Genomic DNA, 18,292 nt, shown 5'->3' on the forward strand with positions numbered 1-18,292 from the left:
TCCCCCTCCCGTTAAGTCTATGTATCCTGTTATCCACAAAGACAAGGGTGATCATTGGCTAGACCCCACTTCGGAAGCCAGTTTAGAAGAAGAGACGGCCCGTTATGAAAGGGAGAAATACGATCCATTTAGATCTCAGACTCAGAAATCCCTTTGCCCTTCGAGCAGACTCCATGGATTTTTCACTTTAAACTTTTGTCCAGGCTCATGGCTGGTTAAGTTCCTGAGAATAAGTGAGTACTGAGGGCTAAGTCATAAACAGGACACCTATACTACCCCCCCCCCCCAAGGCTCAGGGAACATCAAGGAAAAGGCAGACAGGATGAGTAAAGAGGAGTGTTACAAAGCACTGTCTTAGGGACGTGATGTAGCTGTGGTGCTTAGGAACTCACAGCAGCGACAGTTGCTTGCATAGGCCTTCACAGACGGGACTCTGTCAACATTCAGTCACAGTGGGAGGGCTCATGTACGGTGATATTTTATTTGTGCTAAAATGGGATTTTATTTGTATGTTAATAAATAAAAGTGCCTGGGGGTCAGAGCTAATAGCAAGCCATAGCAGAAGTCTGGCAGTGGTAGCACACGTCCTTAATCCTGATCACATGACAGGCAGATCTCTGTGTGTTCAAGGACACCACCACCATGGAAACACACGCCTTTAATCTCAATACCAACCATAGAAGACCTGGAGGTCTGTATAGACAGACAGTGACGAGGAGGTCATGTGGTTGGGTTTACAACTAATGAGAAGGCAGAACAGAAAGTCAATAAAAACACAGACACACAGGAAGTAGCTCTCTTTCTCAGGGGGAAGGACGGCAGCGGCAGCCAGGGGTAAAAGGCGGATTTAGTCTCAGCTCTTAGCTACTGCTCTGACCTCTTGGGCTTTTAACTCTACATTTGGCTCTGTGTTTCTTATTTAATAAGACGATTACATCTACACTCATGGGTCCTCACTGGTCCAGGGGAGCTAATAGTTGAGGGGGAAGTCATTGTCTTCAATGATGTAGCCATTGGTGAGTCACTGATGTTCCAGTGAATAGCTTCATACCTGTGCCCATGCTGGTGGCCCTGGTTAATCATTGTGGGTCAAAAAAAACAAAAGAAAGGGGCTGGAGAGATGGCTCAGAGGTTAAGAGCACTGACTGCTCTTCCAGAGGTTCTGAGTTCAATTCCCAGCAACCACATGGTGGCTCAAAACCATCTACAATGAGATCTGGTGCCCTCTTCTGGCCTGCAGGCAGAACACTGTATACATAATAAATCAATCTTAAAAGAAAAAAAAAAAAAAAGAAAGAAAGAGGCATGAAAGTGGGATTTGGCAGGAGGAGGGGAGCAGTACGTGCAGGGATGCTGGTAAGTAGAACACCTTATACACACGTATGAGGTTGTCAACTAGCAGATTAAATCCTGTGTCTCAGGAGCCACACGTAGATTCTGAAGCCAGCGGAAACGCTTGGGTGGCAGCGTCAAAGCCCTGGTTATTGCCCACAGAGAGATGCATGCTCTAACACCTCACCCTCAAAAAGTTTAAGGCCACAGAGACTGCTCGCCCTCTGGTGGTATTAAATGATTATGCAACGACGCAGAGCTGGGAAACGGGTTTCCTCTGTGTAACAGCTCCGGCTGTCATGGAACTTGCTTTCTAGACCAGGCTGGCCAGAAACTCACTAAGATCCACCTGCCTCTGCTTCCCAAGTGCTGGGATTAAAGGCATGTGCTACCACCGCCCAGCTGGGCTGGCTATTTCTAGTTACCCAGGAGACACAGAGTTAGTTGGAAGCAGCTGAGGGCAAATGGTCCTCTAGTTGAATCTTATTCTATCGCAGGATTTTTTTTCTAGTCAAAAAGAGAGGGAAGCTGGGTGGTGGTGGTGGTGGTGGTGGTGGTGGTGGTGGTGGTGGTGGTGGTGGTGGTGGTGGTGGCGCACGCCTTTGATCCTAGCACTCGGGAGGCAGAGCCAGGCAAATCTCCGTGAGTTCGAGGCCAGCCTGGGGTAAACCCTGTGAGAGAGAGAGGAGAGAGAGCGAGAGAGAGCGAGAGAGAGCGAGAGAGAGAGCGAGAGAGAGAGAGCGAGAGAGAGAGCGAGAGAGAGAGCGAGAGAGAGAGAGAGAGAGAGAGAGAGAGAGAGAGAGAGAGAGAGAGAGAGGATGCTTTCTCACCACTTCTGTTAGCAGAGAAGTTGCACTGAGATCCCCCAAACCTACCCCTGTGTGTGAGAGTGACCAAACTGTATCTTTTCACAGAGCCTTGTGTGCACTCCCTTGAAACATGCTCCCTTCTTTCTAGAGTGCAATTTAGGATAGCATCTACTTCCTGCCTCTGTTTGGTACCCACCTCCCATTCTTCATCAATCACCCTAGAAACACGCAGAGGAGTGAGGACTGACTATGGCTCGGCCCTTCACCAGTACAGAAACCTCAGACTGCACAGCAGATCCCTGCTACAGTAGGAGGTTCTCTGAGAGGTGAAAATATTGAGGAAGAGCAGAGGTGGGCTGGGAGCAAAAGCCACCAAAGAAAAGGCCACTTGGTCCAAAGGAACTTACCAGTGCTGGCATAGAAAGCAGAAGCAGGGGCTGGAGAGACGGCTCAGTAATTTAGAGCACTTGGTGCTCTTGCTGAGGAACCCTGTTCAGTTCCCAGCACCCACCAGTGACTCACAGTCATGTGTAACTCCAGTTCAGGGGACCTCACACCTTCTTATGACCTCTGTGAGTACCAGGCACACACATAGTACACACACACCCACACCCACACACACACACACACACACACACACACACACACATTAAATTAAAAAAATAAAATAAGAAAGAAAGAAAGAGGGCTGGAGAGATGGCTCAGCGGTTAAGAGCACTGGCTGGTTCAGTTCCCAGCACCCACATGACAGCTCACAACTGTCTGTAACTCCAGTTCCAGGGGATCTGATACCATCACACACACATACATGCAGGCATAACCAAAGAACATGAAATAAAAATATATATTAAAAAAAAAAGGCGGTGGTGGTGCACGCCTTTAATCCCAGCACTCAGGAGGCAGAGCCAGGCGGATCTCTGTGAGTTCGAGGCCAGCCTGGTCTACCAAGTGAGTTCCAGGAAAGGTGCAAAGCTACACAGAGAAACCCTGTCTTGAAAAACCAAAAAAAAAAAAAAAAAAAAAAAAAAAGGAAGGAAGGAAGCAGCCAGACATAGTGACACACATCTTTAATCCCAGCACTGGGGAGACAGAGGCAGGTGGATCTCTGTGAGCCTGAGACCAGCCTAGGCTACACTACAGAGTGAGTTCCAAACCAGCTAAGGGCTACAATAGCGAGACTATTTTTTATTTATTTATTTATTTATTTATTTATTTATTTATTTATTTATGTGCATTAGTGTTTTGCCTGCATGTATGTCTGAGGGTGTTGGGTACTCTGGAACTGGGGTCACAGACAGTTGTGGGCTGCCATGTGGGTGTTGGAAATTGAACCCACATCCTCTGGAAGGGCAGCCAATGCTCTTAACTGCTGAGCCATCTCCCCAGGCCCAAGACACACTCTCTCTCTCTCTCTTTATTTATTTATTTTTTGGTTTTTTGAGACAGGGTTCTCGGTGCATTTTTGGTGCCTGTGCTGGATCTCGATCTGTTTGCTTTGGTTATCCTAGAACTTGCTCTATAGACTAGGCTGACCTTGAACTCACAGAGATCCGCCTGACTGCCTCCTGAGTGCTCGGATTAAAGGCTTGCACAACCGCCACCCTGCTCAAGACTCTCTTTAAAAAAAAAAAAAGTGTTATAAGTTGGCTTCATGGGAGAGGGTAAGGAGTGCAAAGTTGTCCTTATTAAATGATATTAAATGATAGGGTGATCTAGGACACATCATTATTTGGTTTGCTTTGAATCAGTGTCTCTCTATGTAGCTCTGGCTGTCCTGGGGCTGTCCTAGACTAGGCTAGCCTTGAACTCACAGAGATCCACCAGTCACCACTGGGATTTAGGCATGCACTACCATACCACACTTGGCTATAAATAATTTTTGTTTGTTTTTTTGAGACAGAGTTTCTCTGTGTAGTCCTGGCTGTCCTGAAACTCATTATATAGACCAAACTGGACTCAAACTCAGAGATCTGCCTGCCTCTGCCTCCCAAGCGTTGTGATTAAAGGCATGAGCAGCCACCACTGCCTGGCTAAATAACTAATTTTTTAAAATTAGTTATTTTATGTAGCTCAGGGTGTCCTGGAACTCCTGTCCTAGCCTCTTGGGTATGGTGATTGCAAGCCCACACTCAGTTACTAATCTTATTGGCTTTATTTGTTGATTTATGACCTGGAACTTGCAAAACAGACCAAGCTAGCTTGGATCTTTGCAGCCATCCTCCAGCCTCTGCCTTTTTCGTGCAGAGGCACTTCTGGCTGGGCTCCCAAGCACTTGGGAGGTGAAGGGAGGAAAATCAGATTTGCAAGATCATCCTCTGCTGTTTAGTCAGTACATGGGTACATGAGAGTTGGTCTCCAAAAACAAAACAGTCGGGGCTGAAGAGATGGCTCAGTGGTTAAGAGCACTGGCTGCTCTTCCAGAGGATCTGGGTTCAGTTCCCAGCACTCACATGGCAGGTCACAACTGTCTGTAACTCCAGTTCCAGGGCATCTGACACCTTCATGCCAATGCACACAAAATAAAGTTAAATAAATTATTAAAAAAAAAAAAAAACCCAGTTGTGCTAAGATGGCTTGTTTCAGTTCCATGCCCAGGATCTATTTCGTGGAAGGAGAGAACCAATTCATACTAGTTGTCCTCTGACCTCCACACAAGCGCTGTGGCACGCACACACCTACACACAAGCACAAATAAATATGATAAAAACAAATAAAAACCAAAGACTTTGAGGGTCTGGAATAGTTTTACTACGGAGAATGGCCGGATGAGCGCACCAGAGTTGAGAGGAGCCACCCAGTCTGCCTGTAAGTACTGTGCTTCACCTAGTGGGAATCTGGGCACTGACGCTTCTTTCCAGTGGGCTCAGGACAGTCAGGGCTCCCACAGTCGAAGGTCTCTGGAGAATCGGCAGCAAGGTCTACAAGTTGAACGAAGCGGGAAGCCCTGCTGGGAGGTTGTGGGTAGAGACTTCACGGCTATACCTGGAGAGCCGTGAAGCGGCGCCGGGGCTGTGCCCCATTAAATTGGAGCCTGTAGCGTTTCAGGCCTTGATGTTTAAATAACCAGGACGAGGCGTGGCGGATGGCGGGTAGAAGGAACTAGTTGGAAGGGAGTGTCCTACTGGAAAGTCTGAACTGACGCAGGCGCGCTCCGGAAAGGGAGGGGCTCAAGGTTTCACTAGGTTCCTTGAGCAAATATTTGACATTCCAGGCTTATCGTCGGGGGCGGGGCTTAGAAGGCTGGCTCCCGGTGGGCCGCCCGGATAAGGATTGCAAGGTTCGCCCACCAAACCACCTTCCACTGTATCTGTTTACTGTGTTCCTGCGCTACTGTGTGGGAAAACCCGGGAGGCGCACTACCCATTATAGGTTCCCTGGCTCCGCACTCCTTCCTTGGGCATGAGTTGGGGATGCGCCCGGGTTCTGGGCTGCTTTTTATCCAAGACTCATATATAGCTCCCCGCTTTTCTAAACACACGAGGTTCTTCTTCAGCCTTTGCTTTGGTATCCTGCATCTCCAGGCTGTAGGTCTTTCCTCCCGCCAGATTGCTAGTTACAGTCGAGTAGAAGGAAAACTATCCCGAGTGCACAGGGCGGCCTGGAAACAACAGTAAAGGAGTCTCACCAAACTCCATGGGGCGGATGGGACTAGTATGAATTGGGTTGGGATGCAGACTGTAGCCTGCGTGCGCGCGTACACAGCTCACCGCTAGCCGGTACCTGCCGGACTGCTTTCAATCTCCAGATCGCATGTCTGTCATCCAAGAAAGACGGAAACAGGCAGGCAACCCCCAAGTGGGGTAGGTAGGCTGAGTCTCCAGGCGCCGATCATTTAGCTGGTTTAGCTTTACTTAGGATGCAGCTCTCTAGGGTTTGAGGAAAGGTGCTCCTTCCCTGGCCTCAAGGCTTGAGCCCTCGCGTCCACAGTGACTGTGCTTTGCACTGCCGGCACTTGGCCGACGCAGCCCAAGGCGCACTCTAACACCTGTATGGGCACGTTCTTCCCTGTGATCTCTAGTGACCGCCCACAGCTCTAAGAACCCTTGATCTTTGCCGCCCTCCCATTCCCCAACCGATCCTCCAGTGGATACGTGGTAGCGCTCATTGTCGGGTTTTGACCCTTTGTGATTTCCATTAACCCCCCAAGCCGGACGTCGTGACCCCTCTACAGCCCATAGATTGACTCCTTTTGACTTCCACGGGTTCCGCATGACCCTCGCGGAATGGAAAAGGCCTCTGATTCTGAACGTTCTTTTGCGGAGGACCCATTGCCTGCTGGAGAGGAAGCAGGAGACAGAAGGAGTTTGTCCCAGGAGTCCCGCAGGGCTCCAGCCGCCGAGCACACGCCAAGGATAAAGTGAGTTCGCCTCCTGGCCAGGGTTCTGGCCCTCCCCCGAGGTTCCCGGGGCCGCCCCGATCACGTGGTCCTCGGGGCGGCAGGTAACTCGCCGGGAGTAGGCTGGGACCAGCAGCCGCACCGCCCAGCCCCAAAGGGCACCGCGGGCGGGTCTCTGCAGCTCCCACTGTAGCAGCCCCGCCGCAGGTGCCGCCCCCAACACCCCGGATCCCGCCCAAGCTCCTCTGTTTGCCGTCGGTCGGTGCGTGCGTGCGCCTCGTCGGTCCGCGTGTGTGTGGCCGAGCGCCCCCTTCCTCTGCGGCCATGACTCCACCGCCGCCTCCGCCCCCACCCCCGGGCCCAGATCCCGCAGTAGACTCCGCCACCGACCCCAGCCCCGGGCCCGAGTCGCTGGTCGTTTTGTTTGGGGCCACTGCTGGTGCGCTGGGGCCGGACCTAGGCTCGGACGAGACCGACTTAATCCTCCTAGTTTGGCAAGTGGTGGAGCCGCGCAGCCGACAGGTAGGGTGGAGAGAGGTGGCGGGGCCCCTCAGGACGCTTCAAGGCCGGCGAGGCACAGCGGCTCACCGGGCTATCCCTGCTGCTCTTAGGTGGGGACCCTGCACAAGTCGCTGGTTCGCGGTGAGGCGGCTGCACTGAGCCCGCAGTGCCGCGAGGCGAGCGGCCTCAGCGCAGACAGCCTAGCGCGGGCGGAGTCCCTGGACAAGGTGCTGCAGCAGGTGAGCCTGGGGGTCCGCGTGGGTGGTGGAACAGCGAGGTGATAGAGGCGCTCCCTCGCTGGGGTGAGGGGAAGGCAGGAGGCGAAGCCTGGAGCGCCGCGACTTCCCTGGCAGACAGTAGGACAGCGTCTTGTTTGAAACTTCTGAGCGACTACCGCGTGCTAGGCCATTCCCAGAGGCACCTTACTTTCCAACCTTTACAGGCACCCACTCCTGTTGAGGGGGTGACAATAGCGGCTGAGGGATCCACCCCTGAGGTCCCTTCTTCTGCCCCCCTCCCCGGCTAGCAGAGGAGCGAGGTCCAGACCACTCAGAAATAGGGTCAAGGATCTCAAGTTTGGCCCTGGATCACGGGTCCCTGCTGCCTGCTCTCTTGGGAGCGGCTGGAGCGGGGGCGTCGGGCGGTGTCTGCCTCAGGGGCAGACGCCGCTAGGTGAGGGCTGCTGGTTTAGGCCTGTCCCAGCCGACTAGCCGGGCGTGGGTGCTGTCCGTACTACTCTACCTGGGGGCTACTTGCCTGCTGAGCGCGAAGGCCTCGGGTCATGTTCCCCTTCCCCCTACCCTGTCAAGTGGGAATTAGTCTTACTGCTATTTTCTGTCTGCACTGCTGCACTCACCCCACGACCGACCGAGTTATAACGAGTGTAAGGTCTTTAGAAACATAGAATCTTCCCTCTTCCAACCCTGTGGTTCTTAATGAGGAAACAAAGATGCTCAATCTGAGCATGTTGCAGGGCTCCAGGCCTAACCTATTGCTCACCTGGGAGGGTGCTGCAGAAAATCTGGGTGCCTTGCTGTCAGCCTTAGGCTGAAAAGTGTCACAGAATTGGCAGGGGAAAGGCAGGAGCGTGCTGGGCAGCCTTCAGAGTGCTACCCCCTCTATGAGCAAACAGCTCAGTGCCAGTTGGTCGATAGGGTATGGGTCAAAGCTCAGGCGGCCGCTAGCGTCCAAGTATGAAGCTCTGTCCTTGGTGTTTCTCCGTTCCTGGGTTGGTCAGACCAAGGGGCGGGGCTGCCACTGACCATGAGCCTTCTGGCCCTCGGGCAGGTGTGAGCCTCCCCCACCTGTGTGAGGTTGGTGCCTGGTCCAGGACAGGTTTAACCTGCTTTGCCCCGCCCCTCTCCACCTGCTTGCCTCACTCCACCAGGTGTTTGCTCTGGCCTTACTCCAGACTCCTGGAGTGTTTGATGGGGGCTTGGGTTATGTGTGACTGTTCTCATTTGGCCTAGAGGAGGTGACAGTGGACTAGGGCAAGGGTGGTGATTAGGAGCCTGGGATATAGAGCAAGGCCTTCTACTTCCCAGGCAGGGTAGGGCTGAACATCCTGCGGAACCAGCTTTGCAGCCCTGAGTCCCTCCCTCCTCCTACCCCCGGTTTCAGCCTGCCTAGCTGTGAATCTGTGTCTGAGTCTCCACTCCCTGTCCCCAGTTCTCACAGCTGGTGAGCAGGGATGTGGCTCTGCTGGGTGGAGGCCCCTACGTGCTCTGCACTGATGGGCAGCAGCTGTTGCGACAGGTTCTGCACCCTGAGGCCTCCAGGAAGGTATGCCATTAAGGGCACATGGGTGGCTGGGTTTGCAAGATCCCTGTTGTTGTGGGAATGAGCAGGATACCGTAGTTCACCTCTTCATCCCTACTCCCATGTGCTCCCAGAACCTGGTGCTCCCGGACACCTTCTTCTCCTTCTACGACCTCCGAAGAGAGTTCCATATGCAGCACCCAAGCGCCTGCCCCACCAGGGACCTCACAGTGGGCACCATGGCACAGGGTACCTGTGACCCAGCAGAATTAAGGTGGAGGGGTGGCTAATCTGTCCAAGCATGTGCTCACTGCTGTAGGGGTTATATTAATGTAGGCAGGTCTTTGTCTTTGGCCTTGTCCTTGTCCTTTAGGGTTCCCATGCCTGCACCTATGCTGGGATACATTTGGAATGTGGGCATGTCTGTGTTTGGTCTGAAGGCCTGTAGGTGCATGTGTGAGCTGGGCCATAACCAGTGTTTGCTAAGATCCTGCGGGTGTTTGGGGGTGATGTGGGGTGTATGGACCTGGACCCTAGTTGTCACTCTCTGCCTGTAGACTTGGGACTGGAAACAGATGCAACAGAAGATGACTTTGGGGTCTGGGAAGTTAAGACCATGGTAGCTGTTATTCTCCACCTACTTGAAGGGCCCAATGGTAAGAGTCTTGCACGGCTTATCACCTACTGTCAGGGTTGGGTGAATGCCTATTCCTTGGAGTCCTTTTGCAGACTTGTGACCTTCTCTAAGAGAACACAAGGTGGAAACCCCTCTATGACCTCCTCAATTCCCTCACCTGTCCTATTTTTGCAGAGCTTGGTGGGGAGACTTCCTCCACCAGACCCTGCTGACCCCCATGCCATCTCCTCTCAGGTCAGTTGTTTTCGAAGCCAGAGGTGGTAAAGCAGAAATATGAAACGGGGCCTTGGTGAGTGTGGGAGCAGGGGTGGGGGTGACAACATTTGGACAGCTCTGATCCCGTGTCCTGCCCCCACAGCAGCAAGGCTGATGTGGTGGACAATGAGACTGTCGTACGGGCCCGGGGGTTGCCCTGGCAGTCATCAGACCAGGATGTGGCTCGATTCTTCAAAGGGCTCAACATTGCCAGGTGGGTGTGGCAGGATGGGAGGGGTAATCGGGCAAGCCTACCCAGGAGGCACTAACAACACTGGCTCCACAGGGGTGGTGTAGCACTCTGTCTCAACGCCCAGGGCCGCAGAAATGGCGAGGCCCTCATCCGATTCGTGGACAGCGAGCAGCGGGACCTAGCGCTGCAGAGACACAAGCACCACATGGGTGTCCGCTATATTGAGGTGGGGCTTTGGGCTAGAAGTGGAGCAGGGCAAAGCTGAGTAAGGACTGAGACCTATGGGCTGCTTTCTATACCCACAGGTATATAAAGCCACAGGGGAGGAGTTTATAAAGATCGCAGGGGGTGAGTGTGCCCATAGAAGGCTCTCGATCTATCCCTTTCCCTACCACTCATTGCTTCTTGGGTCCCCTGTGGGTGCATGTTACAAGGATTAAATCAGCAAGTGTCTCCTGTTCTTCCAACCTAGGCACATCACTAGAGGTGGCCCGTTTCCTGTCACGGGAAGATCAAGTGATCCTGAGGCTACGGGGACTCCCTTTTTCAGCTGGGCCAACAGATGTTCTGGGCTTCCTGGGGCCAGAATGCCCAGTGACTGGGGGTGCTGATGGGCTGCTCTTTGTGCGCCACCCTGATGGCAGGCCAACTGGAGATGCCTTCGCTCTCTTTGCCTGTGAGGAACAGGCACAGGCTGCTCTGCGCAGGCACAAAGGCATGCTGGGTAAGCGATACATCGAACTCTTCAGGAGCACTGCAGCTGAGGTGCAGCAGGTGAGCACTCAAGGCTCCCTATGTCCCAATGTGCCTTGGGTGGCGACATAGCCTGGTAAACCTGTTGCCTTTCTTACTAGGTCCTGAACCGCTATGCAACCAGCCCACTCCTTCCCACACTGACTGCTCCACTGCTGCCCATGCCCTTCCCACTGGCAGGAGGGACCGGGAGGGACTGTGTCCGCCTTCGAGGCCTGCCCTACACAGCCACCATTGAAGACATTCTGAGTTTTCTAGGAGAAGCAGCAGCTGACATTCGGCCTCATGGTGTGCATATGGTGCTCAACCAGCAGGTGAGACTACTGCTAGGAAGAGCACCAGCACAGGGCGGGAAAGGATATGTTAAGAGTAAGGCATTTTTATATGTGGCAAACCGCTTACAAGGTGGTGTGCACAGGGCCGGCCATCTGGTGATGCCTTCATCCAGATGATGTCATCGGAGCGTGCTCTGGCTGCTGCCCAGCGTTGCCACAAGAAGGTGATGAAAGAACGCTACGTGGAAGTCGTCCCTTGTTCCACAGAGGAGATGAGCCGTGTGCTGATGGGGGGTTCCTTGAGCCGCAGTGGCATGTCCCCCCCACCCTGCAAACTGCCCTGTGAGTGCTTCATGGGCTAGAGGAGGCATGTGGGAGCCAAGGTGTCGCAAGCCACCACTTTCCATTCTAGCTGCCCTATCGGGGGGAATTGTGGGCTCTCTATAAATGTCCTCTTTACTTGTCTCTAGGCCTCTCACCACCTACCTATGCCACCTTCCAAGCCACCCCAGCCCTCATTCCCACAGAGACAACTGCACTATATCCTTCGTCTGCACTGCTTCCAGCTGCCAGAGTACCTGCTGCCCCTGCTCCTCTTGCCTACTACCCAGGGCCAGCCACTCAACTGTACATGAACTACACAGCCTACTACCCCAGGTACCTTGCTTCTAGGACTGCCTCACAGACTTGCTGTCACCATTTAGAAGGGTCCTGATAGATTTCTGGCCCAGATAATCCAAGATCACTTAGAAATCAGACTTCATTTTGATGAGATGACAGACTGGAGGTATCACTGTAGAGGTAGAGGTGCAGGAGGGGATGGTCTTGGTCTATGATACAGGTGGGATGTGTGACTAAACTCCTGTCTCTCCCACCCTAGTCCCCCAGTCTCCCCCACTACTGTGGGCTACCTCACCACACCTCCTACGGCCTTGGCCTCTGCTCCCACCTCAATGTTGTCACAGCCAGGGGCCCTGGTCCGAATGCAGGGGGTCCCATATACGGCTGGTGTGAAGGATCTCCTCAGTGTCTTCCAAGCCTACCAGGTGAGGCGGTGTGGTTGGGAGGGCTTGAGGGTCTAGCTGAACCTGGAGCTCCATCCCCTAAATCCGTGTCACTTCTGCAGCTGGCCCCTGATGACTACACCACTCTGATGTCTGTTGGTGACCCACCTCGCACTGTGTTACAAGCTCCCAAGGAGTGGGTGTGTTTGTAGAAGAGGAAACCAGGAAGCAGACTGAGCTGATGTCCTCCGCTAACATGCCTTTCCTGAGTGCAGAGGACCCTCAATCCAGTGGCTTCTTTCTGGCTTATCCAAGCTCTCAAAGGCACCCGGAAAAGACCAAGCTCGGCAGCATTCTCCTTCCTTCCATATACCCTTGTTCCTCTGCCTGCTTACCCTAAAGATGATGACTACCTTACAGGCAGGGCTGGGGTGATGAGGCTGCTCTATTCCTGATGGTGTGACACCCAGGAAGCCTTTGATCTGTCCTTGGCCCTCAAATACTAGAGTTGAAGGGTACACAGCAGGCCCAGGTTGATATTTATGATTCTTGGGAAAATCAAGATTCCACCTGAGCCTGAGACCCCAACTCTCTACTCTCCACAGTCTTCCAGGAGGCAGGAAGGCAGCAAGTTAGTACCCACCCTCAGGGTACCTGGACCTCAGAAACAAAGTGCCAGGGGTGGCCTCAAATAAGTCCCCTCCAGCCACACCCAAGGACTTCAGATGGCAAAACCACCAGCTGGATGTGATGGTTCACGCCTGTAACTCAGCACTCAGGAGGCAGTTTGGTCTACACAGTCAGTTCTAGGCCAGCCAAGGCTGTATAGCTCCTACCACAAACTACAAAAACCCCAAGCTATTCTGGACTGCGCTCCTGCAATATCCCCAGAGAACACCAGAGGGCAGGTAGCACTTGCAAACTCAGGTTGAATTTAAATGGGACTTGGTCAACGTTTTCTTGCAACACCTTGGAAGACCAGATGTCCAGAGCCCAGCAAACACTGTGGTATGTCCTTTGCATCCATTAATGGGTGCAGGACTCATCCCAGAAGGAATTTCGAACTCTATCTTTTCCGTAAAGTGAATGAAAGTTCCTGGTCAAGTGGACTTTTAAGAAGCCACAGAGCCCTTAACTCTGGCCCAAAGGGTTCCACAGCAGTCCCAGATGGATAAAGACTCAGATTTCGAGGAGACTGTTGATCTGTCACTGTTTATTATTTCAGCACTGTAACCGAGGAGGAGCCTCAACTGCCGGCTCATCTTCCCTTTGTATTTGTGTAAGGAGCACTGCACTCCTATAAAAGATTTTAAAATACAAAATGTACAAGAAAACACAATTCCAAGTGCTGTAAACATAACTGAGAACCAATTTCTTTACCTAAACATCCGTTCTATAAAACACGTGGTTTCAACTTGAGCCCACCTGAGCCTTGTTCAGATACAGAACAAGATGACCATGTGTTCTACATATTAAAAACTGGGTCTCTCAGCTAGGCCCAGCAGAGGTCTGGTGATACTGGCTGGTCCTGGGTGGTGGTGGTGGTGGGTTGTACCCAGGGCAGCAGCACCACATATGAACCCAAACATTTCTTTTTAATGTTTTCAGCCATGTTTCTCGCATCTCTAGTAAACAGAAGGCTGCTCCTCCATTCCTCAACCCAAGGTCTAGTACAGGTGAGAGGAAAGGGTGTGTGCTAGCAAATGCCCAGTTGCTCAGTGCTGCTACTAGAAATCAATTTGCATAGTCCAATGGATGTGTGCTTTACCATCACTATTTTGCACAAAAATTTAAGTCTTTATCTACAAAGCCAAAAAATATGACTCTTCCATGAAAGCTTATACAAAGCTAATATAAAACTGTTACACAGAATACAAAGCTCTATTTTAAAATCTAACTGTTTTAAATAGGAAAGCATTTCTAATGCTACAGGCATCAAGGTATTTAAAAGGCATCAGAATTTGGTGCATAGCAACTCTGGATCATAGAGGCTTTTATTCTTGAAGGCAGCAAAGCAGCACCCCCAAGGGGTCATGCAAATGACCCCACATGAGGCAGCTGCCCCAGGGGAAAGAGGGTGGAAGCAAATTTGGCCAAGTCTCTGCAAATTCACCTGAGAGGCCAATGCCCTGTAGATGAAGCTGTGGGCTACCAACCACAGGCCCTAAAGCAAATCTCACTATCCACACTCACTGATACAAAACTCACTTTCAGAGAAATTTGGAAAATATCCAGCTCCAAGAATGGCCAGAGCATTTGCTGACAGACTGTTTTCTAACTAGTTAGAGGGGAGAAATTTAAAGCATCATGTATTTCCCTCATCCTGAATCAGTATCTCCTACCCTGCTCATTAGGGTTGGTGGGCAACAGCCTAGACCCTGCTTAGGCCTGATACAGCCTTGGTAAGGAAAGCCCTATCATCAAGGGTCACAATCCCCTAAAGTAACAGCATTAAGTTGTTAGCCAGTGCAGCACAGTATCTCACCTGTGGGCACTCAATTTGCTTCCTGAATAAATGAAAGTACATTATTTCACTTGAAAACACTGTCAAATTTAGGGAATTTAAAAGGGAAGGGGTAAAGGCAGGATTTGGGAACAGTACCCAACTAGGGCACTTCCTTTGGTAGACAGCAGGCTGGAGTTTCTGCTGGCCCCTGCCTTGGACAGAAGCCTAACCAGCAGCAGCACCAGGTGTCTTTGGTGTGGAAGGGCAGGTCTATGACACCACTTCATTTTTGGATGTGCTTCAAAGCCTTTTGGAGAAAAGCCTGGTTTTTAGGTCATTCAGTCAGGACACCAGGGACAGAATCATTGCAGGCTGTAAACAGAATAGGAGATAAGCTTTCTATGCCATTGTTAATCTTAAAGCCTTCTCATCTGGAGTCCTGCATTTTCTATGCCTCTCCTAGTACACAGCTCATTCATATTTAGCTCCCGACGACATTGCCGGCCTGACTTCAAGGAGACTGGCTTCAAAGACTACAGACTCGAGGCAGATGCTCCCACTTGAAAAGTTAGGTAGAAAATAACTACCCAAGCTAAAACCCTACCTTTGAAATTCACCTTACAAATGATCATTTTACCCCAGGTCCTGAGGGAAGAAAACAGCTTGAATGTGGAGCTAATGGAGAGGCTGCTTGATGACTATCTAAAGTTACAAAAAGACTTATGCTCTGGAATGTATTCATATTCCAACACTTCAATGATGGAATGGTCTCTTCTCGATTTACCTAACATTGTACTTTTTATAAAGAGTATGAGCTACATTTGGCTTTATTTCCTATGAATCTATGAAAGGCTTCAGGATACATGCTAAGTTTTTGAGGTGTAAGTGTGGACTAAGTATAATTTTTTTTTGTCTGCCTCTGGGAGGTTTTATCAAAATGCTTACTTTAAAAATATCATCAAGACTAAAGGGCTCTTCAAATGACCAGAAAGCAGTACAAATTACTAATCCTAGCTATGCAACCAGGTCACCTGCAAGAGCAGCACCTCTGAAATAGAGAGCCTGCTGCATTCACACTCAAAGCACCCATCATATAAAAGTATCCTATTTAAATTAAAAAAAAAAAAAAAAAAAGCAAAGCTCATTTTCCCACAGCTTAAACAGCCTATGCTGTTCCTGTTCTTTTACAAAATCTGCTCAAGGCTTGAGGTGGAGGAATGCTGCTTTTCCCACAGTGAGTCCAACTCCTGGAACAGGTTCTGAAGTCTGGTTGGAAACCCAAGGTCCAAGAGAGAAGCAGGTAGTGGGCACAAAGCTGCAGTTAGAGCCCATCAGATCTTCCTAAATCTGGGGACTTGGAACGTGGGAGAGGAGCGTCTCTGCTCACCTCTGGGCCTTGGGAAACAGAAATCTGGGACATGTCTCTCCCAATTATCTCGTTCACTGAAAAAGAAAAAGAAGAGTGGTTAGTAACCTCAAAGGAATATGAGGTTTTCCTCTTAGACATTTTCCTTTCAATGGCTTTGAGTAAAAAGGTAAAGGCTGCACTTGAAGCTTACTCCAGAGCTGAATGGCATAAAGATAAAAGCATCATTCCTCAAGCGGCTGCAGACCACTCCCCTACTTCTCCCCTCTCAATTCTGTTTGAATTTTTAAAGAAATGACTGAGAACAGGAAAATTTTGTTAAAATTTAGGTGGCTGTGAGCCACCATGTGGGTGCTGGGAATCAAACCCAGATCCTCAGCAAGAGCAGCAAGTGCTTTCTTTCTCTCTCTCTCTCTCTCTCTCTCTCTCTCTCTCTCTCTCTCTCTCTCTCTCTCTCTCTCTCTCTCTCTCTCCACTTTTCGAGACAGAGTACATGGTTTCTCTGTATAGCCCTGGCTGTCCTGGAACTCAGAGGTCACCTGCCTCTACATTCTCTGTAGACCAGGCTGGCCTTGAACTCAGAGGTCACCTGCCTCTACCTCCCAAATGCTAGGATTAAATGCTTGCACCACCACCTCAGGCTTTGCAGCAAGTGCTCTTAACTGCTGAGTCATCTCTCCAACCTCAACAGGAAACATTCTTATTCTCATTCCAAATGCTCATGCTCCTAGCAGAGCTGATAGGTACTTTAAAAAAATTTTTTCAAAAGTCTTTAAAAGTAAATGTTCACCTTAACTCTAATTTTTCCTACTTTGAATCCCTCTGGGAATGTTTCCCCTTCTGATTTCCCACAGTGCCACCTAAGGCTATAAAGCGAAAGAATGTTTTAGCCAGAGTGAACCACCAAGCTTGAGGGGCTACTCTGTTGTCTTGTCCTACTACACGTACCCTTTATTATGTGGAGGCATCTGCATACATGTGGCCCTTTCTAATCGCAGGCTTTTGCCCAACAGCTCAGAAAGCACAGTGGTCTGTGAGGAAATGTCAACAACTTCCATCTAAAAGAAAAAAAGCTGGGTGTGGTGGCTCACACATGTAAGTAACCCCAGTGCTCAGGAACCCAGCCTTGGCTACATATTGCACTCCAGGCCAGGCTGGGCTCCTGAGTGATACACACATATACTCATTTCCACTTTTAAAAAAGCCCACTAATACTTGTAATATTTTTTTCTTTTTCTCCCTCCCTTCCTTCCTTCCTTCCTTCCTTCCTTCCTTTCTTCTTTCTTCTTTTTTTTTAATGGTTTTCAAGACAGGGTTTCTCTGTGTACGTGCGCCACCACTGCCAGGCTGTAATATTTTTCTTTCTTTCAGAGATAAGAAGTTCTTGCAACATAGTCCTGAACAGCCAGATATTTGTTATGTAGCCCAAGTAGGCCTGCAGCCCTGCCTCCGGAGTGTTGAGATTTATAGGGATGTGCTACCATACCCAGATGCAACTTCAATTTACACTTCATTTTCAATGTATGTATTCATCACTTATTTATATCATAGTTCATCAAGTATGAGATGCTTTAAATGTTTCTGCCAATTTCAGATAAAAGAAAAGATATGCTTATATCCTAATGTACCATCTTCTTTCTTTCTTTCTTTCTTTCTTTCTTTCTTTCTTTCTTTCTTTCTTTCTTTCTTTCTTTCTTTTCTTCCTCTTCCTTCCTTCCTTCCTTCCTTCCTTTTTTTTTGAGGGGGGTTAAGACAGGGTTATAGCCTTGGCTGTGTAGCCTTGGCAGTTCTGGAACTTGATATGTAAATCAGGCTAACCTCAAACTCAGAGATCCACCCATTTCTGCCTCCCAGGTACTGGGATTAAAGGTGTGTGCCACCACCCTGGGCTTGTTTTTTTTGTTTGTTTGTTTTTTTGAGACAGGTCTCTATCTCTGGCTGTCCTGGAACTCTTATATAGACCAAGCTGGCCTTGAACCCAGAGATCCTCCTGAATGCTGGAATTAAAGGTGTGTGCTACCATGCCCAGTTCCTCCTTTTATTAACTTATTTATTGAGACAGGGTCTTATTATGTAGACAAGACTGGCCTTGAATTCAGATATCCACCAGCTCCCACTTAAGGGTGTGTTGACACCATGCCTGGCTATTTTCTTCCCTTTAAAGAGTAAACTAACCCGGCGGTGGTGGCTCACGCCTTTAATCCCAGCACTCGGAGGCAGAGGCAGGTGGATCTCTGTGAGTTCGAGGCCAGCATGGTCTACAAAGTGAGTTCCAGGAAAGGCACAAAGCTACACAGAGAAACCCTGTCTTGAAAAACCAAAACCAAAACTGAGTGGGCTGGAGAGATGGCTCAGAGATTAAGAGCACTGCTTACTCTTCCAAAGGTCCCGAGTTCAATTCCCAGCAACCACATGCCCTCTTCTGGCCTGCAAGGACACATGCAGGCAGAACGTTGTATACATAATAAATAAATAAAATCTTTAAAAAAAAAAAGAAAAATGAAAAAGAAACTTGAAAGCAAAGAATGTTTTGTCCTAGGTGTGGTGGTGCACACCTTCAACCCCAGCATTTAGGAGGCAGAGGCAGGCCTGTAAATTGGGGGCCAGCCTGGTACATAATGAATTCC

The 18,292-nt window shown here is 50.1% G+C and overlaps 2 protein-coding genes across 6 annotated transcripts in view; one reads left to right on the forward strand and one right to left on the reverse strand.

Moving 5' to 3' along the window:
• Positions 1-6,582: 6,582 nt before the first annotated feature.
• Positions 6,583-13,380, forward strand: Esrp2 (epithelial splicing regulatory protein 2). 3 transcript variants are annotated; one of them, XM_059264084.1, is made up of 15 exons: positions 6,583-6,999; positions 7,089-7,217; positions 8,647-8,760; positions 8,871-8,985; positions 9,294-9,392; positions 9,608-9,662; positions 9,705-9,842; positions 9,915-10,047; positions 10,127-10,169; positions 10,294-10,595; positions 10,676-10,888; positions 10,993-11,191; positions 11,320-11,506; positions 11,730-11,895; positions 11,976-13,380. In XM_059264084.1, the coding sequence occupies exons 1-15, from the start codon at positions 6,802-6,804 to the stop codon at positions 12,063-12,065; spliced, it is 2,181 nt and encodes a 726-aa protein (XP_059120067.1). In that variant the 5' UTR covers positions 6,583-6,801; the 3' UTR covers positions 12,066-13,380. The 3 variants fall into 3 exon arrangements, with proteins under 3 accessions (XP_059120067.1, XP_059120066.1, XP_059120065.1); XM_059264083.1 differs by having other exon boundaries at positions 9,735-9,842; positions 11,976-13,379; XM_059264082.1 differs by having other exon boundaries at positions 6,584-6,999; positions 9,732-9,842; positions 11,976-13,378.
• A 2,035-nt stretch (positions 13,381-15,415) lies between these two features.
• Nfatc3 (nuclear factor of activated T cells 3) overlaps positions 15,416-18,292 on the reverse strand; it is an 81,783-nt gene continuing 78,906 nt past the window's right edge. Inside the window, exon 10 of one of the 3 annotated variants that reach the window (XM_059264079.1) lies at positions 15,416-15,742. In XM_059264079.1, coding sequence (XP_059120062.1) covers positions 15,621-15,742 — 122 coding nt within the window. In that variant the 3' untranslated portion in view covers positions 15,416-15,620. Of the gene's footprint in view, positions 15,743-16,313; positions 16,724-18,292 lie in introns of those variants that run through there. The other 2 variants (XM_059264080.1, XM_059264081.1) reach the window with 2 other exon arrangements.

The sequence above is a fragment of the Peromyscus eremicus genome, chromosome 5 (genome assembly GCF_949786415.1).
Source record: "Peromyscus eremicus chromosome 5, PerEre_H2_v1, whole genome shotgun sequence".
Taxonomy (NCBI): Eukaryota; Metazoa; Chordata; class Mammalia; order Rodentia; family Cricetidae; genus Peromyscus; species Peromyscus eremicus.

Coding starts and splice junctions, on each gene's coding strand:
- Esrp2 (XM_059264084.1), top strand. CDS start 6,802: ATGACTCCACCGCCGCCTCCGCCCCCACCCCCGGGCCCAGATCCCGCA. Junction 7,218..8,646: donor TGGACAAGGTGCTGCAGCAG/GTGAGCCTGGGG, acceptor CCCTGTCCCCAG/TTCTCACAGCTGGTGAGCAG. Junction 11,507..11,729: donor TACACAGCCTACTACCCCAG/GTACCTTGCTTC, acceptor CTCCCACCCTAG/TCCCCCAGTCTCCCCCACTA.